The 26428-nt window shown below is 41.4% G+C and overlaps 2 protein-coding genes and 1 long non-coding RNA gene across 6 annotated transcripts in view; 1 reads left to right on the top strand and 2 right to left on the bottom strand.

Moving 5' to 3' along the window:
- Window positions 1–5168: 5168 nt before the first annotated feature.
- On the bottom strand, window positions 5169–9681 carry LOC122889470. Its single transcript, XR_006380908.1, has 3 exons — window positions 9488–9681; window positions 5771–5878; window positions 5169–5510 (listed from the first exon to the last, which is right to left on the bottom strand). It is a non-coding gene; the product is annotated as an uncharacterized LOC122889470 (long non-coding RNA).
- A 77-nt stretch (window positions 9682–9758) lies between these two features.
- On the top strand, window positions 9759–21096 carry TLR2 (toll like receptor 2). Of its 4 annotated transcripts, none has more exons than XM_044224640.1 (2): window positions 9759–9822; window positions 17770–21096. In XM_044224640.1, exon 2 carries the CDS (start codon window positions 17786–17788, stop codon window positions 20141–20143), a length of 2358 nt encoding a protein of 785 aa, XP_044080575.1. In that variant the 5' UTR covers window positions 9759–9822; window positions 17770–17785; the 3' UTR covers window positions 20144–21096. The 4 variants fall into 4 exon arrangements, with proteins under 4 accessions (XP_044080575.1, XP_044080576.1, XP_044080579.1 ...); XM_044224641.1 differs by lacking the exon at window positions 9759–9822 and adding an exon at window positions 9994–10069; XM_044224644.1 differs by lacking the exon at window positions 9759–9822 and adding an exon at window positions 10165–10184.
- A 4714-nt stretch (window positions 21097–25810) lies between these two features.
- RNF175 (ring finger protein 175) overlaps window positions 25811–26428 on the bottom strand; it is a 43593-nt gene continuing 42975 nt past the window's right edge. Inside the window, exon 9 of the mRNA XM_044226159.1 lies at window positions 25811–26144. Coding sequence (XP_044082094.1) covers window positions 26024–26144 — 121 coding nt within the window. The 3' untranslated portion in view covers window positions 25811–26023. The remainder of the gene's footprint in view (window positions 26145–26428) is intronic.

Raw genomic sequence — 26428 nt, forward strand, 5'->3', positions numbered from 1 at the left:
ACTGTAAATGTAAACTATGCACTGGGTTTCATAGACTTAGGATGAAAACAAGAACGTAAAATGTTTCATTCATTTTAACATATTGATCCATATTGAAGTAATAATATTTTGGGTGAAATAAAATGTACTTAAAGTCAATTTTACCTCTTTCTTGCTGTTTGGAGTCATAGGGGTGGAAACTGGACTGGAGAGGAGTGCAGACTGGGCAAGAGGTGAGGAAATAGGGAAATTGAATATAAAACCTCTTTTCAGAATTTGAACTATAAGTGGGGAGAGAGGGAGAGAGAAAGAGAGAAGCTTGAGGGAGATGAAATTTTTTGTTGTTTGCTTTTTTTTTCTATTTATTTTTTTAAATTTTTTTTTATTTAATTTCTTTTCAGTGTTCCAGAATTCAGTGTTTATGCACCACACCCACTACTCCATGCAGTACATGCCCTCCATAATACCCACCACCAGGCTCACCCACCCTCTCACCCCTCCAAAACCCTCAGATTGTTTTTCAGAGTCCACAGTCTCTCATGGTTCGTCTCCCCCTCCAATTCCCCCCAACTCCCTTCTCCTCTCCATATCCCATGTCCTCCGTGTTATTTCTTATGCTTCACAAATAAGTGAAACCATATGATAATTGACTCTCTCTGCTTGACTTATTTCACTCAGCATAATCTCTTCCAGTCCTGTCCATGTTGATACAAAAGTTGGATATTCATCTTTCTGATGGAGGCATAATACTCCATAGTATATACGGACAACATCTTCCTTATCCATTCATCCTTTGAAGGGCATCTTGGTTCTTTCCACAGTTTGGCGACTGGCCATTGCTGCTATGAACATTGGGGTACAGATGGCCCTTCTATTCACTACATCTGTATCTTTGGGGTAAATACCCAGTAGTGCAATTGAAAGGTCATACGGAAGCTCTATTTTTAATTTCTTAAGGAATATCCACACTGTTTTCCAAAGTGGCTGCACCAACTTGCATTCCCACCAACAGTGTAAGAGGGTTTCCCTTTCTCCGCATCCCCTCCAACACACATTGTTTACTGTATTGTTAATTTTGGCCATTCTAATTAGTGTAAGGTGGTATCTCAATGTGGTTTTGATTTGAATCTCCCTGATGGCTAGTGATGATGAACATTTTTTCATGTGTCTGTTAGCCATTTGTATGTCTTCTTTGGAGAAGTGTCTGTTCATGTCTTCTGCCCATTTTTTGACATGATTATCTGTTTTGTGTGTGTTGAGTTTGAGTAGTTCTTTATAGATCCCTGGATATCAGCCCTTTGTCTGTATTGTCATTTGCGAATATCTTCTCCCATTGTCTGGGTTGCCTCTTTGTTTTGTTGACTGTTTCATTTGCTGTGCAGAAGCTTTTGGTCTTGATGAAGTCCCAAAAATTCATTTTCGCTTTTGTTTCCTTTGCCTTTGGAGATATGTCTTGAAAGAAGTTGCTGTGGCCGATGTCAAACAGGTTACTGCCTATGTTCTCCTCTAGAATTCTGATGGATTCCTGCCTCACGCTGAGGTCTTTTATCCATTTTGAGTTTATCTTTGTGTGTGGTGTAAGAGAATGGTCGAGTTTCATTCTTCTACACATAGCTGTCCAATTTTCCCAGCACCATTTATTAAAGAGACTATTTTTTTTCCACTGTATATTTATTCCTGCTTTGTTGAAGATTACTTGACCATAGAACTGAGGGTCCATATTGTTGTTTGTTTTTTAAATAACTGGAAGAGACTTGAGCAGGTGTAAATATTGGTAGGAATGGTCTGTAGTGGTAGAAAGTACAGTGAGAAGCCATTATAAGCAGGGCATGGTTCCTGAGAATGCAGGGAGGGACAATGTTCCATACTGGACTGACTGGGGGTGTGTATTGGGGGGCAGACAGCCACACTGCAATAAGGGCTCCCCCTTCTATTGTGGCAGAGGGAGGAGGATGGGTGTGGATGGAGATTCAGAAGTGGGAAGTTGTAGGAATTTCTTCAGATGACTTTACTGTGCTCTGTGAAGTAAGAAGGAAAGTCATACCTGAGAGGATATGAGGGGGCAGAGATGGTCAATGGCAGGAGCAACGTGGTGAAAGGGTCACATATGGTGGAGAGTGAGGGTGCCTTAGTGAGAGAAATGGAATAAAAATGACTGCTGTCCTCTTATAAAGCAGGCGGGAGGGCATTCTTAGGTTTGGGATTTAATGTCATATAGGAGAAATAGAAGGAGAAATAGAAACATGAGAAGAGACAGTGGTGGGTCTAGAATTTCTGTTTGGTAGAGCAATCTGATTCAGGGGAAGCTTTTTGTGTGGGATTTTACATGCTATTCTAGTGAGGAAACACAAATTGTTCATACTGAAGAACAGGGAAGCCTTATGGAGATTGGGGAGGTCTTTGGAGGTAAAACCCTGGTCTTCAACCCCATGTTTGGCAATACCAAACAAAGGTGTTACAATGATATGATTGTGAACGAGAGGGGCTGTGCACCCCCAGCACCCCACCCCTCCACCCCCAGCAGCTGGTAGGAAGGTTCCGACTATCTGGTGGCCATGCCCAGCTAGGTTTTTCCCCTATAAAAAGAAGGAAGGAGCTCTTTCCTGGTGAATCAGGAGTTTTGGGGTCAAGTACAACTCACCATATGGTGATGAGAGAATGAGACCCCTGGGGGCTGCTGACGCCCCCACCTGTGAATGCCAGCTTGCACCAAACATTGGCCGCAATCTGTACTGAATGAGCAAGGAAGACAAGGAAGGAGATGACTAATGGATTGGGGAAAGAGGAAGGAAATCAGTGGACTCTGAGCAAGATGCAGGAGGCCCGAGTTAATCGCTGAGAGCTTGGATGACTGTTAAGTAATGACCAAGTCCAGGAGGGGGCTGAGGTAAAGCAGAGGGAATCTTCTGCGAATAGAAGGTAAAGGGATGGAGAAGCTTCTGGTACAGTGAACCCCCCTGGACTACTAGAAGATCTTGGAAAGAAGAATTTCTAAGGGCTGGTGCCAAAGCCTTCAACAAATGGGAGGAAGGGACTAGGGGGTCAGGCGATGGGGACAGACATAGGAGGCCAGAGGTCAAGTGGCGTGCCTGGAACCCTTAACCCCAGAGAAACTGGTGTTCTTACAAAGGATTGGGGAAGTAACAGACTGTGATTCTCAAGGATTAGGGTTCCTGGGTTTGATGATGTTCTTTGCAGAAAACCATGAAACAACATCAAATGATGGATTTAATCCCATCATATGAACTGGGATTTAGCACAAATCATTCTAGTGATCAATGTGGGCTGGAACTGACATATGGTAAATAATATATTCACCGTTGGGTCTTTACCAGTGACTGAAAGCTCACAGGAACCATAGCCAAAGGAAAAGCAGAAAGGCACTGACAGGACACACCTAAGCAGACTGACATCGAGGCCAAGTCTGTCTCAAGTGACAGGAAGTGATGGCAACAGGCAGCTGAAGAGGAAGAGCAGCAGTTAACGTGGGGAGGAAGGAAAAGACATGGCAATTTTTTTTTTTAACTGACTCAAATAAAATTTTGTTAACGTTGGCTTTTTAAAATGTCCTCGAAAATTTTTGTTTGCAGAGGTAATTCAGAAGTTCGCTTTGGCTTTATGATTAATATCGAGATTACTAAATTCACAAAGTTAAAAACCTTGTCTTTCCTTAAGGGTTTAGGTTTCATCAGCTGTTTATAAATCTACCAAAATTTATAGATCACTTTAAAAGAGACTTTGGCTTACATTTGTCCTATTTACAAACGTAGCTAATCTTTAAAATAGTTCAAGCGGGGGTCACCTACGTGGCTCAGTCCTTAAGCCTCTGCCTTTGGCTCAGGTCATGATCCCAGGGTTCTGGGATTGAGTTCCACATTGGGCTCCTGCTCATGGGGAAGCCTGCTTCTCCCTCTCCCCTTGTCTGTGTTCCCTCTCCTGCTGCCTCTCTCTCTGTCAAATAAATAAATAAAATCTTTATAAAAATTAGTTCAAGCCAATCAATATAAGTAAAAAAACAAAATAGTTCAAGCTAGATTTATAAGTGTAAAATACTTCATGTCTTCTTTAAATGTCTCTGTTGTTTGAGTTAACAAAACTATGCTGAGTTCACAAATAGCTCCCATATAACTAATACGCTTACAAATATGGTGAACTTTAAACTTTCTTAAGCATTTCTATATATAACAGGTATTCAATCCATGCTTCTTACAAACAAAAATTTCAACTTAAAAATCACAAGTATGAATAGTATATATTTTATTTTATTTTTTAGTAAGGTGTAATTGACATACAACATGATATTAGTTTCAAGTATTCCACACTTGTATGCATTGCAAAATGGCCACACAATATGTCCACTTACTGTGGAAAACCACCTTACAAAGTTAATATAACATTATTGACTGTATTCCCTATGCTGTACATTACACCCTCATGGCTTATTTCTTTCATAGCTGGAAGTTTGTACTTTTCAATCCATTTCAACCCTGCCTCCAATCCTCCCTGCCTCCGGCAACCACCAATCTGTTCTCTATGAGTCTGGATTTTGTTCTGTTCTGTTTGTTTGCTTTTTGGATTCCACATACAAGCGAAATCATGCAGTATTTGTTTTTCTCTGCTGGATTTATTTCACTTAACATAATATCCCTAAGTTCCATCCATATTGTCACAAATGTTAAGACTTTGTTCTTCTTTATGGCTAAGTAGTAGGCCATTATGCATATAAATAACACATCTTCTTTATTGATGCACCCATTGGTGAACACTTAGATGGTTTCCATGACTGGGCTACTGGTAATTACACTGCAATGAACATAGCGATGTATATATTATTTTGAATTAGTGTTTTCACTTTCTTTGGACAGATACCCAGTAGAGGAATTGCTGGAACATGGTATTTCTATTTTCAGTTTTTTGAAGACCCTCCATACTGTTTTCTACAGTGGCTTCACCAACTTACCATGCCAGTGACAACACATGAGGGCTCCCTTTTCTCCACATCCTCACCAACATTTGTTATTTCTTGTCTTTTTGGTAATAGTCATTCTGATAGGTGTGAGGTGATGTCTCATTGTAGTTTTGAACCACAGTTATACAGCTCATATCCCTGGGATTGTGTCATATCATGACTTCACTTTTTCCAGCCACATAGAGGTCACTCCCTCCACCCAGCCTGCCACACAACAGAGTCAGATTGAGCAATTATTTTATTTCAATATATTTTCCAAGGAGTTCCAAAGAAGTTGGAACTTGATTAAAAAAAAATCCTGCCTTCTTTTCATATCCTTCCTGCCCAACGAGACCATACAACCCTTACAGATAGCCAAGTAATACCACTTGTTCACCCATGGTTTTCTTTAAATTTGGAAGTCAAGCACTGTATTTCTTGATCTCCATCTTTAAAAGAGGTCTGCTGTTCTGTGGCATGGTTAAGAAGTCAGGGAAGACTTCTCTCCCTTGAAGTCCCATTGCGTGTCTTCAACGGCCACTTCAGGTGTTTCTACTCCATTTCTTCAGACCTAACCGATGTCCTGAAAATGCAAGTGAATTCACCACTTGATAACTAGTAGTTGATTAGTGCCTACTTTGTTGTAGGGACAGGAAATACTTCACAGCAAAGGGAGAAAAACATCCACACCCTCATGAAATGTACATCCAGCTACATTCAGTGCACGTGTGCAAATTTGGAGTCTCCTTTTCTGTCACTTAATGGAGTTCTTGTAATAGATGAAAGTCATTGGCCTTGTCTTTGATAGTCTTGCGTGTTTGGTTCTATCCTATAACAACTTACCTCGTGTATTATCCTCATGGTTTGGTCCTTTGTTTCTGGGACAGTCCACCAAACAACTTGGAGGGGAAGTCTCTTTCTCTCTTTCTTCCTCTATTTCCCAAATAGTTCCTGAAATATTTATAAATTCTCTACATTAAAGAAACAGCAAGACTTTTGTAGACTTTCTGTTCTGAGTTAACTTAACATTGATGCTTCTAATCCCAAGATACATACAAAGAAGCCTGAAATCAGCGTAGATCAGCCATTTGGGCCAACATATGAAATAGTCAATTTTATTTGGAGAGGCTTTTGTTAATCGATCTTCCCTCCCTCTCTCTTTCCCATCCCTTCTTCCCTCCAGAACGGACACTGAAATTATTTTCCCAAGAATATCTTATTTTCTGGAATCATTACAGAAGGATGAGTTTAGTCTCTGAATAGACTTCATGGAAGTTGGGTGATGAATTGCCCTGAATAGGCATGGAGGGATATTAGGAAGATGGCAAGCTGAAAATGAGCATTAGATAAGGGATAAAAACTATCTGCATACAATATTAAAAGATTTTATGATATTATATTTCTAGGTCATTTGGAATTTCTGAGTTATTTAAGAAATTTAATTTTCTTTCCATCAATAAATATCTTACAGCTCTTTTGGTTATGAGAGAAATCAATGTCAACTTATTAAGGAAAAGGGAGATATTTTATAAGTGAGTATATTTATTTTATGACTTCCTAGAGAAATTAGGGGTTTTCTCCTTCCTTCTCTCAAAGGGCTAGCAAAAAGCCAGCCCCTCTTTTTTGGAGGCCATTGAGGAGGCCATCCCCCAACAGGAAGTATCTGAGTTGAAGAATAATTCTAGTTTTTAAAACGGAAATATTCATATAGTGAAATATTTTCAGTTTTCAAAACTTTGTTCTGTGTTGAATTAGAATTTTACTCTTATTTTGCACAAGCAGTATTAAGAACATTCCTCAAAAATTATAGATGTTAGTGAAATCTTTTCAGAATAGAAAAATTTTGAAGAATGGGCATTTGTGTTTATAAGGGTATATAAAATAGTGCAGGGATTGTACTAGATTTTCATTAAGTGATTTTTGACAAATGTATTACTTATTATTTTATTTAATTATTATAAGGAACTTTATATGAGAAAGATGCAGACTCTGAATTTTGATAACTTCATTTTAGAATTACAGTCAGGTGCTCAAAAGTATAAATATCTTCCACAAGTTAACCTTTCCCAAACACCTTTCCATATTCTGTGCTCATTTTCTTTCTTTCTTTTTTTTTTTAAGAGTTTACTTTTTTATTTGTCAGAGAGAGAGAGCACAAGCAGGGGGAACAGCAAGCAGAGGGAGAAGCAGGCTCCCTGCTCAGCGGGTAGCCTGATGAGGCAGGTCTCAGTCCCAGGACCCTGAGATCATGACCTGAGCTGAAAGCAGACGCTTAACCGACTGAGCCTCCCAGGCGTCCAGCTTGTTTTCTAACCTTAAAAAATAGGTTTTGGGGGCACCTGGGTGGCTCAGTGGGTTAAAGCCTCTGCCTTCGGCTCAGGTCATGATCCCAGGGTCCTGGAATCGAGCCCCACTTTGGGCTCTCAGCTCAGCGGGGAGCCTGCTTCCTCCTCTCTCTCTCTCTCTGCCTACTTGTGACCTGTCAAATAAATAAATAAAAAATATTAAAAAAAAATTAGGTTTTGTAATGAGTTGTAGGAGGTCTTATGCCAAACAAAATGCAGACTGACTGACAAGTCTTGGAATCTAATCTAGATTTGTCTCCATGTGATTTGAGATAAATTCTCCAATTACTTGAGCTGGAGGGGTAATGATATCAGAACTATTTATTTCATGTATTATTATGAGATTCAGATGAAAAGATATATTTGAAAGGGCCTTGAAAACATTTATGAGTCTTTATTATACATAGATGACACTGGTAGTAACTTGTGGGTAAATAAATGATTTCTACCTGACAACCAGAATATTCTAATTGGCTTTGGGATTACAAAGCAATAACATCAATCTAGACAGCTCAACTAAAGACATATAGAGTTTTTAAGATTCAGGGAAAGGTATTGGAAATAATTTTTCTTAGGTACGCAATTGAGAACTCATGAGGAAGAGAGGTGGGGATTTTGTAGTAAGAAGAAAACCTTTTCAGGGAACCGCAGAGCCTGGATCATTAGGGAGAGAGAGAAATGTCTGCATAGTCAGTAACCTGTATAGAAAATTATACTCCACCCTCTCAAGATCACATTCACGCCTTTTAAATTTGCCTAATATCAGAAACTTTAATGAGGATTAGGAATGTGAAATAGGGCAAGAGAAGAAACCCTGGATTTATGGTAAAATTCTCATTTCAAATCTCAGTTGTGTCACAATTTACATGGCATTTCCTCCTTTTTAAAAAGAGAAACAAGGGACACCTGGGTGGCGCAGTTGGTTGGACGACTGCCTTCGGCTCAGGGCGTGATCCTGGAGTCCCGGGATCGAGTCCCACATCAGGCTCCCAGCTCCATGGGGAGTCTGCTTCGCTCTCTGACCTTCTCCTCGCTCATGCTCTCTCTCACTGTCTCTCTCAAATAAATAAATAAAATCTTTAAAAAAATAAAAAAAAAATAAAAAAAAATAAAAAGAGAAACAAGAATGCTTTCTCAGCCTTAATCTGTTAAGATCAAATGTAATTATGAATATAAACTGTACTGTATGGATATTATTAAGGCAGTTTGGCTTTTTTTTTTTTTTTAAGATTTTATTCATTTACTTGACAGAGAGAGACACAGCAAGAGAGGGAACACAAGCAGGGGGAATGGGAGATGGAGGGCTTCCCGCTGAGCAGGGAGCCCCTTGCCAGGACTCTGGCATCATGACCCCAGCCGAAGGGGGGGGGGACATTTAACAACTGAGCCACCCAGGCGCCCCAAGGCAGTTCAAGTTTTAAAAGGTAGTTTGTTTCCCTTATAATCATTCTTCACTAGTTTCTGAATGAAACTAGTTTTCTGGCAATGAAAAAAGGCTATCTTAGGCTGTTTTTGGAATTACTTTGAGATGGAAGTTCCAGGGATGGAACAGAGCAAGGTTAGGATTTGGATTCAAAATCCTCGAGATAAGTGGGAGACCCCCATCTTTCATGGTCAGAATATGGACGCGACAATAGGTGCTCCAGTCAGTGAACCACCGGGGACAGCCTCAGGATTGAAAAAAAAAAAAAGTCCTTTTTTGCTCCTCAGGCGAAATTTTGCTCTGTTGGTCTGGATAGTGACTGGTAAGCTATTTTTTTTTTTTAAAGATTTTATTTTATTTATTTGAGAGAAAGAGACAGTGAGAGAGAGAATGAGCGAGGAGAAGGTCAGAGAGCGAAGCAGACTCCCCATGGAGCTGGGAGCCTGATGTGGGACTCGATCCCGGGACTCCAGGATCACGCCCTGAGCCGGAGGCAGTCGTTCAACAAACTGCGCCACCCAGGCGTCCCTGGTAAGCTATTTTTAATATCGGAGAGCATCGACAGGCGGATGGGAGCGGACCCTGGAGATACTGCGAGCGGGTGATAAGTGTTGGAGCCCGGCGCGGCGAGAAGCATGAATTTGAGCTCCCAAGGACGGAGAGGAAGGGAGAAGGGGAATTTAAAAAGACTGCGTTTCCGAGTACGGGAGGCTTTGAATGCCAAGAAAATACTGGTTGGGTAACTAGCCACCAATTGTGAAATCTTCCTCCGTGCTCCGGGAATTCACTCACCCGGCCGCTGGCAGTCTCGGTTCTCTTTTCTCCGCCTCTGACCTCCAACAGCCTCAGCGTCCTCCTGGGACCCTGGCGGCCCCGGGTCTCCCCTCGGCCTCCGTCAAAGTCACTTGACGTAGCCCGGGGCCAAGGCGGCGGCTGCGGCGGCGCGGACCCTCTGGCCTCGCCTCCCCCGCGCGGTGGCGCGCGTAGCGGACGGGCGGCCCCGCACCCCGCGAGGAGGGACCGCAGGCCCGCGCACTTTTACTTTCGCTGCCCTCCTCGAACCGGGCGCGTCGCGTCAGCCAGCAGCAGAGTAGGCGCGGCCAGACAGCGGCTCGGTCAGCTCCCAGGTACGTCGGGCCTTTCCCGTCACCGCGCTCCAAAGCTGCCCCCGCAGCAGTCCGCAGGGGGTGCGCTGGGCGCCTACGCGGTCGCGGGGGATCCCCGCTAAGCCATCGTCTGAGCGCGGGGCCGGAGGCTGGCGGGCGGGCGGGCGGGCGGGGGTGGGGGAAGAGCCCCCGGACACCAGGACCCGACGCTCTCGCGGCCCGGGTCTGTGCGTCTCCCTTCTCCCCGGACGGGGGCGACGACGGACTGGTAAGGGCTTTCAGGTGGCGCGTGCGTCCGGCTGGGGGTGTGTCTGCGCTCCCCGGTTACTGCAGGGACCAAACCCCGCAAGTGGGAGACCTATCGCCGCGAGAAGTGGGAAAGGGTCAGTACTGCAGATCCGCGCGGGACTCTCGCACCCTAACCCCGAGCCCGGCCTCTGCGCTGGGGTGAGCTTCACGGCCCCTGCGTGTGCCTCCATCCTTAAAATATCTGATGAGAAAGTAACTTAGAGCTTTTAAGCTTGGGTGATTTCTTGAAATAAGAATGCCCGGAAGTTCCCCCTTCTAACTTCAACTTCTGTAAATGAGAACTTGTGTTTAGAACTTAGATACAAGCCAGGATAGAGTTTTTTACTGCTTTCTGGGGGGGGGTAGGAGTTGATGGGCTGATGGTGTAAACAGCTCAGCTGGCTGAGATGACGCTACTCTTACTGAAGGTCTTGTCTGCACTTTTTACTAACTCAGATCTTTACCCAAAAGCAACTGGTGGATAGGGTGGCCTGACTTGAAAGCAGAGATCAAAAAAGGAAATGGCAAACATCCTATTTGAAAATGGCTTATTCACCGGTATTTTAAGTTTCTTCCTGTTCTAAGCAGAGAACATTTGCATCTTTAAACTTTTGTAATGCACTCATTTTATGAAAATTGCCAGAAGTTTACAGCAGGTTTTGTAAGTTTCTAAGCTATCAGTTAAATTCTTTTGGATTGTTTTCGTTAAGAATTTGGCTTGGTTGATTAAATACCTTATTTTGATTTTCCTGATGGAGCATGATTTATGGTTAAAGGCATTGTGGGGGTGACCTTCTTATCAAGATCTCCTAACAAATATAAGTTGTGTTTACTCCTTATTAATAAGAAGCTTGCTTTTCCAGATGCCTGGGTGGCCCAGTGGGTTGAGGCCTCTGCCTTTGGCTGGGGTCATGATTCCAGGGTCCTGGGATCGAGCCCCACATAGGGCTCTCTGCTCAGCAGGGAGCCTGCTTCCTTCTCTCTCTCTCTCTGCCTGCCTCTCTGCCTACTTGTGATCTCTTTCTGTCCAATAAATAAATGAAATCTTAAAAAAAAAAAAGAAGCTTGCTTTTCAAAATTATGTTTTCCCCCAGAATAACGTTTAAAATTTATATTATTTTTCCTCGTACCAAAAAGCCAGGCCTGAGTCTTTGAACGCTGTCTTCTTTATCAATTACTGAATTTTTAAAAATGCAATCGTTACTTCTTGCTGCTTACTCTTACGAAATTTATTTATTATTTATTATTTTTATTATTTATTTTCCAAATTGTGGAAGAACATATGTCTCGGGGTACTTCTTTCAAAGATGGACTATGGATAAAAACTATTTTTTTTGCTTTTGAATATCTGAAAATGTCTATCTCACCTTTGCTCTTGAATGATAATTTAAATGGGTCTCGACGTCTAGATTGGCAGGTGTGTCTTCCCTGTTCTTTGAGGATATCATTACATTGTTTTCAGGCTAGATCAGGAATTTTTATTCTTTTTTGCTGAGGATTCAATATGTATTTATAATTTGGCAACTTATTTTTTTTCCAGTTTGAAAAAAATGTTTAGTTATTCTGTCTTTTAATATTTGTATCCACAGCAGCGTACATGGCAGGCTTGGAGTTCTGATTTCTTACAGGAGATTTCTAGTAGGCTGGATTTCAGCTAGGACCAGAGGGCAGAGACTTTTTAGATCCCTGTTCAGATAAAGGGTAGCCTTTTCCCTGCCTGTGGCTTTATGGAGAGTACACTTTCAGTTCCCAACGGTGCATTGGGCTCTCCATCCCTTCTCCACTCGTCTTCGCCTTCATGCAACCATTACAGCAGTAGCCTTGATGTGGGTTATCTGGTCATGGTTCGCTGGGGACCATGGGGCTTCAGGTTCCTCTCAGTTCTGGATCCGCAGATGTGCACAGCCTAAGTTGCCGGTCCTGCCAGGCTTACCTGTCAGACTGGCATCTTTCCCTGGGTCTTGGGCCAGTAACGCTTCATCACTCTGTCAATATTATGAATTCTTTAAGCAGATGATTTTATACTTTGTACAGACCCACAACCCTCATTAGATAGGTTCCCACTCTGGCTCACTGTAGCCACTGCTTTTCCCTTTCTCAATGTCTTACTCTGTGGAGCTCTCGGCCCCATGCTGTAATGCTGAGGGGAAATGGGAGGAGAGAGATGTGACTGTCATCTTCAGTGCCAGGTTGTGAGTGGTCCTTTTGGCATCACTGGTAATTGTTATTTGTTGAAAAGTCACCATGTCATAAGTACCACATAATATTTGTATGAAATGCCCAAGATCCCTGCTGTTACAAATTTTATAGTTGAAAGACAGAAGGCTAGGAAACATTTTAAAAATAGATGTATTTGACCTTTAAGTCTCAGCTGAAAACTAGTATAAATTTCTTAAAATTGGTGCTATTTATTATAAAATGGAATTGATCAAGTGAATTTTGGTTGTCCAGTACAGTTCATACTAAGATGATTTTTTTCAATAACTGATTCAGCAGAAAGACAATGGGATAACTATAGTACCAAATAGTAATCTCATCTCATCTTACCCCTGTCAGTTTTAGGAGTAGGGACAATACTGGATCTATAGTCTTTATGGGTTAGTTTCTGTTGCCTGCTTTTCTGCTCTTCTCTACTCATTATCTTTACTTCCTATAGTACCTGGTTGTCTTTTATGGTGTACTGGACATACACTTTGAAAAACTGTTTGTAGGAAGAAATTTGAGGCCCAGATAATATTAGTCTCTTCTAGAGAAAATTTCCCTTAACTTCTGCAGGTAGCTGTGAGCACTAGCATTCCAGAAATCTTCTTCATCCATTTTCAGAGACAGAGACTGTCTGAACCACCCGGATAGATCAGAGATGTGCTACGGTCTACCTAGGGCTTAGTTTCCCCTGGTTTAGCTTTACCTTTCCATCCATGGTTGCCCCAGACCTTAACCTTAAATGCTCCATCCTTTAAGGCTGTCAGAGTGTTGCGCAGCCTATCAGATGAGGCTTATTGTGTTCAAGGTGATAAAGGATGAGGTTGAAAATTTTGGCAGAGAACTGGAAACTGTAAAAAAATGACATAGCGGATGGGGAAAAGAACCAAAGAGAAGTTAAATAGATGAAGATGGCAATAACTACAAAATTTAAAAGCCATGGATGGATCCACCAATAGATTAAACACAGCTGGAAAGAGAATAAATGAGAAAGTACATCAGAAGAGAGTATCGAGACTGAAACTTGAAGAGACAAAATATGGAAAGAACAGAAGAGAAGGGGCCTGGAAAATAGAGCTAAACTAGTGCTTAGATGAAGACGTCTGACCATAAATGAATATATTAGAAATGAAGAATGGCTGAAGATTAGTGAGCAAGCATGTACCTTAAGAAATTAGAATAAGAACAGTAAAATAAATCTAGAGGAAGCAGAAGGAAGGAAATAGTAATATAAGAATAGAAATTAGTGAAATAGAAAAGAAATAGAGGATCTATGAAATGAGAAGCTGATTTTTGAAATGTTAGTAAAAAATGATAAACTGCTGACCATCAAGACAATAAAAAAAAGCAGGCACAAAGAACTCCATCTAAGGGATAAGACAGGACATTAAAATAGTTAGAGGATGTTCTGAGTAACTGTCAATAAATTTGAAAATTTAAAAGAAAATGATAAATCCCTTGAAAAACACAATTTACTAAAAGCTGACAGATAAGAAAAAGAACATCTGAATAGTTCCATAGCTGTTAAGTATATGTAATGTATTTTACAAAAACAAGATAAATGTACAGATAATAACAACAAAAACTGCAGGCTCAAAAGGCAGCATTGGTGAATTCTACTCAAGGAAAGGAAGGGAAGTGTATATGGCAATTTTACTCTGAATATAGATGGAAAATTCTAGAGAAAATATTAGTGAGTAAAAATATCCAGTAAAATATAAAAAGTATAATATATCCAGACTAAGTTGGGTTTATTCTAAAAAGACAACATTGTCTCAGCACTAAATAAATAAAAGTAAATCACCAGTATTCTTAGAGTGAAGGTGGAAATCCATGTAATCATCTCAATGGATACAGGAAGATAAAAAAAGAATTTGATAAAATTCAACATTCAGTAATCAAGAAAACAAAATAAAGGTATTCAGATTGGAAGAAAGAAAAAAGAACCCATTACATCTGGGTGATATGATTGTGTACATGGAAAATAAAAATAATCTACAAACTGTGGAATTACTAAATCAGTTTAGCAAGGTTGCTTAAGTGCATGGTAAACACATAAAATTTAATTGAATATATATATATGTGCATGTGTATTTCCAAATAGTTTTATATATATATATATATATATATATATATATATATATATATATAGTGTTACCAGTACAAGGCTAAGACAAATAGATCAGAATTGAGAGCAGTGAGACACACTCACTCCTATGAGGACATGTGGCTATTGGCAAGGGTAAATATTGTTGATTGTTTCCCCCAAATGATCTTTTTAAAAATGATGCTGGGTCAATTGAATATCCATATCGGAAATAAAACGAATCCAGTCCACTATTTCAAATATTAATCCCTAGGAATAAAAGGCAAAGCAATAAAGGTTTTGGAGAATAATAAAGAGGGGTACCTGGGTGGCTCAGTCAGTTGGGCATTTGCCTTTGGCTGGGGTCATGATCCCAGGGTCCTGGGATTGACTCCTTAGTCAGGCTCCCTACTCAGCAGGGAATCTGCTTCTCCCTTTGCCCCTCTCCTGCCAGCCCTCCTTGCCCTTTCTCTCAAATAAAGAAAAAATAATAAAGAGAGTATCTTCATGATACTATAACAAAGGCTTTTTAAATAGGCCACAAAAATGACTACTAAGAAACAAAATAGAAAACATAAGAACGTCTGTTCATCGAAAGAACTCATGTAGAAAGTGACAAGGAAAGGTGTAGAGTGGGAGAAGGTAGAGTTGTACCTTGTTTTGTTGCTGGGGGGTGATTTCTGGATTTTTTACCGATTTAAGTTATGTAGCAACCCTGCATTGAACAAGTCTGTTGCTGTCATGTTTCCAACAGCACTTGCTCACTTTGGGTGTCTGTGTCACCTTTCGGTAATTCTGGCAATATTTCAAACTTTTCCACGATTATTATATTCATTATGATGACCCATGATCAGTGATGATGACTCACTGAAAGCTTGGATGATGGTTAGCCTCCGTTAGCAAGAAATTGTTTTTATTTTTGTTTTATTTTTATTGTTTTAAGATTTTATTTATTTATTTATTTGACAGAGAGAGAGACACAGTGAGAGAGAGAGAGAGTACAAGCAGGGGGAGTAGGAGAGGAAGTAGTCTTCCAGCTGAGCAGGAAGCCCGACATGGGACATGTCGTCGACATGGGATCCCAGGACCCTGGGATCATGACCTGAGCTGAAGGCAAACACTTAACTGCCTGAGCCACCCAGGTGCCCCAATAAATCATTTTTAAATGAAGGTATGTACTATTTTTTTAAAGACATTGCACATTTAACAGACTACTGTGTAGTGTAAACTTAGCTTGTGAGTGCACTGGGAATCAAAATTCATTTGACTCCCTGTATTGGGATAGTTGTTTTATTGTTGTGGAACTGGAGCCGCAATATCTCTAAGGAATGCCTGTATCTGTAACACATGCATCTTCTATTCTGAGAGTATATATCTTTATATATGTGTATAAATTATTAAATTAAGTATTAAGTATATATAATTTAATATTTATAATAATTATTAAAATAATAACAATCCAGTAGAAAACAGTAGGTCAAACACTGAAACCGTGGACATTGCAGATGAAGATGTTCAGACTCATTAGTAGTCCAGGAAATAGATTCAGATTACAGTGAGATGACACTAACTCCTACCAGAATTGCTGAAATGAAAAAGATTGGCCGTGCACAGCGGTGGCAAGATCTAGAGCAGCTGGGCTCTCATACAGTGCTGATGGGAATGCCGACTGTGGCTTATTCATACTATGAAACACTGCCACCCATTGGGAAAGAATCAGAAATGTCAGGGGCACCTAGGTGGCTCAGTTGGTTAAGCATCTGCCTTTGGCTCAGATCATGGTCCCCGGGTCCTGGGATTGAGCCCCACATCAGGCTCCTTTCTCAGCGGGGAGTCTGCTTCTCTCTCTCCCTCTGGCTGCTTCTCCCTTTCCTTGTGTGTGTGCGCTTGCGCGCGCTCTCTCTCTCTGGCTCTGTCAAATAAATAAATAATTTAAAAAAGGAAAACCTATTAAAAAAAAAAAAAGAATAGAAGTGCCTCTCTGTGTAGAAGTAGGAAGATGTCAAGCTACATTGTTAGGTGAGAAGTGAAAGTCCAAAATAAATCTGCATGGTGTGGCCCCATTTATCTAGAAGAGACAGGAGGCGATGCCAAGCAATTGCATTAGGGCGGCCATAAAAAATCTGGCAGCAACAGCTATTAAATTTCCAAACCAATTTATGTATTAACATTATGTATGTTTTAACTCTCTGTGCCTATAAATTATATAGCCTATGTTTTGATAATCTCTCATTCTGTGAAGGTGGGAAATTAGTTTTACCTATAAAAAGTGTCCTTGGGGTTAAATTTTTAAAAATGTTTTGTGCAGTTTATGTAGTGAGCAAATACGGACAGAGGAGTGCAGGCACAAGGAATGAGAGAGCTGAATCAAGGCAAAGAGGGATACACGGCCCAGAAGGAGGACAGAAAAAGGGTGCTGGATTTATGGGTGTAGGGAATCTCCTGGTGGTGGAGAGTGTGCGGACCACTTTACTTGCCCCACATTCATCCCAACAGCCCATCCAGACTGAGCACTGCTTCTGCACTTCTCTGCAGGAAGAGAACATTCTGATGGTCTCATTGTCCATCAGCCCAGCAGTCACCTTGCTGTGGTTGGCGTTCCCAGCATTCCTCCTCCCTGCCAGTAGGAAGAGCCAGGCAAGCTTGAGGAGCACGGGACCTTTGTCTTATGGTGAAAACTTGCTACCACTGGAGCTGTGTTCAGTGAATAGTTGTCCAGGGAGAGCTGTGGCTGGGCTCTGTGAGATCTCTAACTCATAGGGGACATCGAGGCAGGGAGGAGGCATGCTTAAATACAAGAAGGTTTGAAGTGCAGGAGTCGGTGATTGTAAATCCATATGGTTAGGCCTAGCTCATTTCTTTTTTTCTTTCTTAAACATTTATTTACTTACTTTAAAGAGCGAGAATGTGAGCATGAGCAGGGGGTGAGTGGGGGAGAGGGAGAGCAGCTAAGCAGGGAGTCTGATGCAGGGCTTGATGTCAAGACCCTGAGATCATGACCTGAGCTGAAGCCAAGAGTTGGACACTTAACTGAGTCACCCAAGCCTAACTCATTTCTTCACCTGCTGGCTTATTCGTTCCTCCATTCATTCATTTACTCATTCTTTTGGCTCATGCTTAGTGAGTCGTGCTCTGTACTCCAGATAGTATTGGGCTTTTAGGTCATGGCATAGGGGCCGAAATCTTGGTCGGTATTGCTGGATGTGTCAGGGAACTCATTTGTCATCCTCATTCATACATTCCATTTGCCTCTGTTTTCCTGGGAGAGAGAGAGAGAGAGAGAGAGAGTGTGTGTGTGTGTGTATGTTATGTCTTACAAAACGTTTCTCAGGAACAGGAGTCGTGATAAACTGTCAAACACAACTGCTCATTTGAACCTCTTTTATTTGTAGGTTGGACCCCTGGACGATGTCACGTGTTTTGTGGACAGTATGGGTGTTGGGGGCTGTAACCAAACTCTCCAAGGAAGAGGGCCCTGATCAGGCTTCTTCTCCATCCTGTGACCCCATGGGTGTCTGTGATGGCCGCTTCAGATCTTTAAAGTCCATCCCGTCAGGGCTCACGGCTGCTGTGAGAAGCCTTGACCTCTCCAACAATGAGATTACCTACATCCGCAACAGGGACCTGCAGGGCTGTGTGAACCTCAAGGCTCTGAAGCTGGCGTCTAATGGAATTAATGCCATAGAGAAAGATTCTTTTATTTCCCTGCGGAGTCTCGAACATTTGGACTTATCCTATAATCTCTTGTCAAACTTATCATCCTCCTGGTTCAGGCCCCTTTCTTCCCTAAAGTTCTTAAATTTACTGGGAAATCGTTACAAATCCCTTGGGGAAACACCTCTTTTTTCTCAACTTACAAATTTGCAAATTCTGAAAGTAGGGAGTATTGACAGCTTCACCGAACTTCAGGAAAAGGATTTTGCTGGGCTCACTTTTCTTGAGGAACTCGAGATTGATGCTTCAAATCTCCAGAGGTATGAGCCAGAGAGTTTGAAATCCATTCAGAACATCAGCCACCTGGCTCTTCGTATGAAGCAGCCTGTTTTCTTGCTGGAGATTTTTGTAGATCTTTCAAGGTCCTTGAAACATTTAGAACTGAGAGATACTCATTTGAACACTTTCCATTTTTCGAAAGCATCCATCAGGGAAACAAATACATTGATTAAAAAGTGGACGTTTAGAAACGTGAAAGTCACTGATGGAAGTTTTAGCGAACTTGTGAAACTGCTGAATTGTGTCTCTGGAGTGTTAGAAGTTGAGTTTGAGGGCTGTACCCTCGATGGGCTTGGTGATTTTGATATATCCGATATGGACAAAATTAAAAATATAGGTGGGATAGAGACCTTAATAGTACGGAGGTTGGCTATTCAATATTTTTACTCATTTTATGATATGAGTAGTATCTATTCACTTACAGCAAACGTGAAAAGGGTCACAGTAGAAAGCAGTAAGGTTTTTCTGGTTCCTTGCCTACTTTCACGACATTTAAAGTCACTAGAATATTTGGATCTCAGTGACAATTTAATGGTTGAGGAATCCTTGGGAAACTCAGCCTGTGAGCAGGCCTGGCCCCTCCTGCAAACCCTAATTTTAAGGCAAAATCGTTTGAAATCATTAGAAAAAACCGGAGAAACTTTGCTTACTCTGAAAAACCTGACTAAGCTTGACATTAGTAAGAATAATTATGTTTCTATGCCTGAAACTTGTCAGTGGCCAGACAAGTTGAAATACTTGAACTTATCCAACACGAGAATATACAGTGTCACCCGTTGCATCCCCTCGATGCTGGAAATTTTAGATATTAGCAATAACAACCTCGATTCCTTTTCCCTGATTTTGCCACAACTCAAAGAACTTTATATTTCCAGAAATAAGTTGAAGACCCTACCAGATGCTTCCTTCTTACCCATGTTACATGTCTTGAGAATCAGCAGAAATACAATAAGTACTTTCACTAAGGAGCAACTTGATTCTTTTAGCACATTGGAGGCTTTGGAAGCTGGCAGTAACAATTTCCTTTGCTCCTGTGAATTCTTGTCTTTCACTTGGGAGCAGCAGTCGCTGGCCCGGATCCTGACCGACTGGCCAGACAACTACCTGTGTGACTCTCCATTCTCCGTGCGCGGCCAGCGGGTTAAGGACACGCAGCTCCCGGCCTCTGAATGCCACCAGGTGGCTCTGGTGTCTGCCGTGTGCTCGGTCCTCTTCCTGCTGATACTGCTCACGGGCGTCCTGTGCCACCACTTCCATGGGCTGTGGTACCTGAAAATGATGTGGGCCTGGCTCCAGGCCAAGAGGAAGCCCAGGAAAGCGCCACCCAGGGACGTGTGCTATGATGCCTTCGTGTCCTACAGTGAGCACGATTCCTACTGGGTGGAGAACATGATGGTCCAGGAGCTGGAGCACTTCGACCCTCCCTTCAGGCTGTGCCTTCACAAGCGGGACTTTATCCCCGGCAAATGGATCATTGACAATATCATTGACTCCATCGAGAAGAGCCACAAGACCATCTTTGTGCTCTCAGAGAACTTTGTGAAGAGCGAGTGGTGTAAGTATGAGCTGGACTTCTCCCACTTTCGACTTTTTGATGAGAACAACGATGCCGCCATTCTGATTCTTCTGGAGCCCATTGAGAAGAAGGCCATCCCCCAGCGTTTCTGTAAGCTGCGGAAGATAATGAACACTAAGACCTACTTGGAGTGGCCCACAGATGAAACCCAGCAGGAAGGGTTTTGGTTAAATTTGAGAACAGCAATAAAGTCCTAGATTCCTTCATTAAAGGCCGGTCTGGGTCTGCTGGTGGTCTTTGTATATCACTAGTGGTAGCTTATTCTGACACGGTTGTATGGAAACTGTTTGCATACTTGCTTATTAAAACCAGTAAAACTGTTGATATTTTGTTTTGTTTTATAAAAACTACCAGAGTAAAAATAAAAGGTTCTTGGTTTTTCTTTATCCTGTGAGATAATCATGATCTAGTCCATTACTGACATCAAGATTATCTGTAGCTTAGTTCCTTAGGAAATAGCACAAACGAACAGATCTCATAGGAATATGTTGGTCAGTTTTCTGCAGAGACACTCATTTGTGTCTGCAGATGGCATTCTCTGCCCCCTTGGACTGTCTCCTCTGTGTGACTACTCTTGAGAACAACAGGGCAAAAGGTTGGGGAACTCAGCCAAACTTGTCGCTATTCCTAGAAAAAAAGTGCCTTGAAAATTTTTCAGGATGCAGAATTACCTACATGGTGATGTCACGTGACCTGGGTGTGCCTTTCTGGGTGTTGGATGGGTTTCTTCAGTCACAGTTACTTGAGAGAGACCCTAGAACACCATATACAGTAAATTATATCTTTCCATGGAAATGGCACTGGTGAAGAAGAGCTGACCCTTGAACAATGCAGGAGGGGCAGTGATATATCCTTTCCCCACTGTGCACTTGGAAATCTGTGCACGTGACTTTGACTTCTCAAAACCTTAATTACTAGTAGTTTATGGTAGACCAGTAGCCCTGCTGATAAACAGCCGATTGACACACATTTTGTATGTTATATGTATTATATATGGTATTCTTACAAAAAAGTCAGCTAGAGAAAAGAAAATGTTAAGAAAATCATTAATCTGTGCATAAATGGACCCACACTGGTCAAACCACTGCTGTTCAAGGGGCAAGTGTAAATAAAATACTCTATTCAGAGGACTTCAAAGGAAGCTCCCATATCCCTGCCTCTGCTCTTCCTTCAACCTTTAGCTCAGTGTGAAGTTCTAATGAGTTCCTAGTTACCCAATCTTCTAATCCATTTCCTCTGGAGCATCTTGTTTTTTTTTTTTTTTCCTTGTGAAAAAGCCTTATTTCTGACTCTAAAAAAGTCTCTTTCTTCCCCCTCTGAACATGTGAGCTAAATAGATTTTTAAATTTATTTTAATATCTCTATACCTAGAGATTTCTCAGAATGACTCCAAAATAGTTGATACACAACAATTTAAAGACAGACACTACTTCTGCATGTTAATTTTTAAAAAGATTTTATTTTTAGTTTTGCAAGAGAGAGTGAGCATGAGCGAGCATGAGCAGGGGGGAGGGGCAGCAGGAAAAGCAGACTCCCCACTGAGCAGGGAGCCAGATGGGCTCAATCCCAGGACTCTGGGATCATGATCTGAGCCAAAGGCAGACACTTAAGCATCAGAGCCACCCAGGCGCCCTCTATATGTTAATTTTTATAATCTAGAGTTAATACTACATTTAATGCAATTAATTAAGCTCAGAGCTATTCACTGATTCATTCCAAATTTCTTCCTAAACTGGGAGCCACTTGTGAAAGAAAGTGAACTCTGCCTGACCTGCTCAGTTTTGTTTTTTTTTAAGATTTTATTTATTTGAGAGAGAGAGAGTGAGAGAGAGCACAAGACGGGAGAAGGTCAGAGGGTAAAGCAGACTCCCCACAGAGCTGGGAGCCCAGTGTGGGACTCGATCCTGGGACTCCGGGACCATGACCTGAGCCGAAGGCAGTAGCTCAACCAACTGAGACACCCAAGCACCCCATGACCTGCTCAGTTCTTAGCCAGAACTTTTTTGTGTGGTTGATTGGCTCTGGAGTCCAAAAAACCTGGGTCCATATATGTGTATCCTTGGGCAAGTCACTTAAGTGACCCCAAATATTCTTCTGCCCTTAGGATAGGAACACTAATATGTACATCACGTAGGTCTGAATATACAGTAATTTAGGTAAAACACTGAGTGTGTGCCCCTTGATTACCATTCCTTCTGGAGGGGGGAGGAGGACAAGGGGACCAAGCCTCTGAGAAAGGGAACCATTCATGCTGACTAGGGGTGACAGTGGTGCCTATGTAGATTAGCTATTATTATTTTTTCTCAGAGAAGTGATTCTTTTTCTCATAGATTATAGTTTGTAAATGTATATTTTTCTGTTATGGGTTCTCTCAGTGATCTAAGGGACCTTGTTTTTTGCAGAAAAATACCGCAGAGAAATAAGCTCATTAAGTACAAAGCAGTTTTAGTCCTGAGGAAACTCAGGTAGTGTTTCTTCTCTCTCATACCAACTCCTGGGAAAGTGTTATGGAAGAGATAGTAGCCAGCCTAAGAAATACAATGGACAAGTTCAGGAGAAGGAGAGGTGTTACAAAAACCAAAGACAATAATGGATTTTTGCTTTATTTCTCTGTGCCCTACATTTAAGCACGATTTAATTATCATGAGAACCAGACAAATTTAACATAGATTTGGTCTGTAGATTTATTTCCAGTAATTTAAACAGCAAGAGAAAGCGCTCCATAGTTAGTTGGTAGATTGAAAGTAATGTTATAAAAATAACCTTTATTTTTCTCATTGAAGATGCTAAACATGTTCACCATAGAAATTTTGGAAAAGAGATAAGAGCATATAAAGAAAGTAAGAATCCACTCTTATCCCTTTACCTTGTGGTGAAGGGATACTAGTGGTTCTCCTAGTCACTGTGTAGTATATAGCTCTCCATAATTTTTTCAAAGTGTATAAACATACTGTTTGACAAAATTGGGATTAGATTTTAAATACCTAAACTATAAAGAAAATACCATCTCTCTCTCTTTTTTTTTTCTTTGCAGTTGAGGTTGTTTAGTGATTATCCAACATTTCTGACTCTGAGGGTCATTCATAATTCCACATAGATACATACTGGTCTACCTGCCCAGAGTTCTAAAAGATTCTAAAGTCTACACTCATGCAGCTGTCCATGAAAGATAAATGGGAGGGACACCTGGGTGACTCAGTCGGTTAATATACAACTCTCAAAAAAAAATAATATAACTCTCAATTTTGGCTCAGGTCATGGTCTCAGGATCCTGAGATCGAGCTCCACATTGAGCTCCTCACTCAGTGCGAAGTCGGCTTGAGATTCTCTCTCTCCCTCTGTTCGTCTCCCCTGCTCTCTCCCTCTTAAAGAAAAAGTAAACTGGAAATACATCAGAGGTCAATTTAAGGGCTCATTTAAAAACTTAGTTAATCCAACAGTGAAGACTTTCTTTTGTCAGTAGACTATAAGCTCAGGAATCCTGTTTTATGTCCTTAATCCTTGAATATGCCTGGTATATAGTATGTATTAAACTACTGAAATATTTGTGGAGTAGAGAAATAAACCAGAGTTAAATCCAGTAATCTGGTTGAACCCATCATAATACTGAAACGTGGCAGTTTCAAAAAGGAAAATGACCAACAGGTAAAAATCTTAGCATGAGTTATCTTCATTATAGCTGTGATGGGACTTCAAAGAGCATTAAGTACATTTCCTATGTTTTTGACAATCGGTGTATTTCCTTTCTACTTCATAGAAATGTCATGTCTCCAGGTATGCAGAATAGATGCCTGATATTAGGTATACAGTGGTGGCCCTTTAAGAATTCACCAGCAAGGAAGGGGCACCTGGGTGGCTCAGTGGGTTAAGTCGCTGCCTTCGGCTCAGGTTATGATCTTAGGGTCCTGGATCGAGTCCCACATCAGGCTCTCTGCTCAGCAGGGATCCTGCTTCCCTCTCTCTCTCTGTCTACTGTGATCTTTCTCTGCCAAATGAATAAAAAAAATCTTTAAAAAAAAAAAAAAAGAATTCACCAGCAATTTAAAACAAATACATTTGGGACGCCAAAGTATTGCTCGAGTTAATTCTTTTTGACTGTTCTTTCCTATTCCATTAATTCTGTTCCCTCCTGCAGGATTAATTCATTCTTTAAACAAATATTTATTGAGTGCCTACTAGATGCCAGGCACTACTCCGAGTGCTGGAGATATAATAAGGAACTAGATCTATAAAATTCTCCATCTTCACGGAGAAGAAGACACACAATAAAAAAATAAACAAATGTATCATAGTGATTTCAGGTACTGAGAAGCGCTATGAAGAAAATAAAACCAGAACACAATGGAAAAGAGTGGTTTTCCTCCTGTTTAGTGCAGCCCTTGGATGGGTCAGGTGCATTTGGCAGGCCCAGGAAACAGTGGACCCCTGGCCCATTGAACGGACTGTGGTCCCTAATGCTAGACATTTCCAGAATAACACCCTCTATGCCAAAGGGCTTTCTCGCTGATGCTGCCATGTGGTGACAAGCACACAGAGCAGAGAAGACCATATTGTTAAACTGTAGATTACGTAACAACTCTGTCTCCTTCTTTGAAGACGTTGAACTCGTCAGAAGATATTAGCTATCACTAAAGGTTGTAGGTAAGAAGTACATTATCAGGGGCACGAGGGTGGCTCAGTGGGTTATGCTTCTGCCTTCAGCTCAGGTCATGATCTCAGGGTCCTGAGATGGAGCCCCCCATTGGGCTCTCGGCTCAGCAGGGAGCCTGCTTCCTCCTCTCTCTCTCTCTGTCTTCTGCCCTGCCTACTTATGATCTCTCTCTCTCTGTCAAATAAATAAATAAAATCTTAAAAAAAAAAAAAGTAGTACGTTATCAGCCAAATTAGAGGTTGGCTGTCCAGGGTGAGTTGTAACAAATGTGTTGCATGGATTAGAAAATGATCATGGTGGGAAAGATGCAAAGTCGGCTGTATTTGGTTTTTTGTTTTGTTTTGTTTTTTGTATTTATGTTGCTGTTCATATTAAAATCAAACACAGAGACCAGACTTGAAATTCACTGAGCAGACAAAACCAGTTTTTTTGTTTTGTTTTGTTTTTTTGTTTTTACAATTTTACTTACTCATTTGAGAGAGAGAGAGAGAGCACAAGCCAGTGGGGAGAGGCAGAGGGAGAAGCAGACTCCCAGAGTGAGAAGTCCAACTCGGGGCTCGATCCTAGGATCCTGAGACCATGACTCAAAGGCAGATGCTTAACTGACGGAGCAACCTAGGCACCCCAGAACCAGTTTAGTCTTACAAGCAAAGCTTGATGTAGCTTACCTTGCAAGACAAGTGAGGCTAACTGACCCGGGTACTTCTTTGCTTAGGCCTCTGAAGATAATAAGCAAAACTTAAATTGTTTTCCTAAAATTGATATTAGGTCATCACTAACCACTTCCCTTTCATTTAAGAAAATTTCAGTATTTTAACCAATCTCTGTGAAGAATACATAGTCCCCGTCTCTGCACTATGTAAGCTGTTGCCTCACATATACCTCTGAGCTTCGTTCTGTGTTTTGGTCCGAGTGCCCTGGTTTGCAGACGATCTTTTTGCTGTGTGCACAATAAACTTTTACTGATAACTACTTTATTGATTCATTGGTTTTACTTCTGTTTTCCTCTGAACTTTTGACATTCAGCTTCTCTTTTATTTATTTATTTATTTAAGATTTTATTTATTTATCAGAGAGAGAGAGGGAGAGAGTGAGCACAGGCAGACAGAATGGCAGGCAGAGGCAGAGGGAGAAGCAGGCTCCCCGCTGAGGAAGGAGCATGATGCGGGACTCGATCCCAGGACGCTGGGATCATGACCTGAGCCGAAGGCAGCTGCTTAACTAACTGAGCCACCCAGGGGTCCCTCAGCTTCTCTTTTAAATTCTTTCCACATAGATTGCCTTTTGGAGGGTGCTTTTATTCATTTCTCTAAACTCTTGGGCTCATCTCTGAAATTGAAAAAGCAGTATCAATAATAAAGATAGGATCAAGGATTTAAGAATATTTCAATATGTCGCAAGCTGCTTCTGGAGTAGGTGTGCTGTACTATTCCAGTCCTAGGGAGTAATTAATGCCTTGAACTATTCCAATCACCACGGGTTGCCAGGCCACCAAATAACGAAGCCAATCAAGGATTTGTCCATAGAGAAAGTGTGTGCGCTCCCAGCTAAATCTCAGTTAAGGAGGTTGCTCTCTGGGCAGCCAGGTAGCAGAAATATTCATAAATCTCATTTGCAAATATAATAAGCAATGCAGCGAGTGGGTATCTCCTTTCTTGTTAATTCTATGTGCCCATTGAAAAGCCCCTTCCGTGATTTTTACAGCATTTGGTCATCGTTGTTATTTACATGACACTGAATTTCCAAAAGCAAATAAAAACGGCTTACAATAAAATCCCAGACTCTGAAACAAGAACTAAAGGCAAGGGTCACTACTAAAAGAGAGCAGGAA

Source organism: Neovison vison, chromosome 11 (genome assembly GCF_020171115.1).
Source record: "Neovison vison isolate M4711 chromosome 11, ASM_NN_V1, whole genome shotgun sequence".
Classification (NCBI taxonomy): Eukaryota; Metazoa; Chordata; class Mammalia; order Carnivora; family Mustelidae; genus Neogale; species Neogale vison.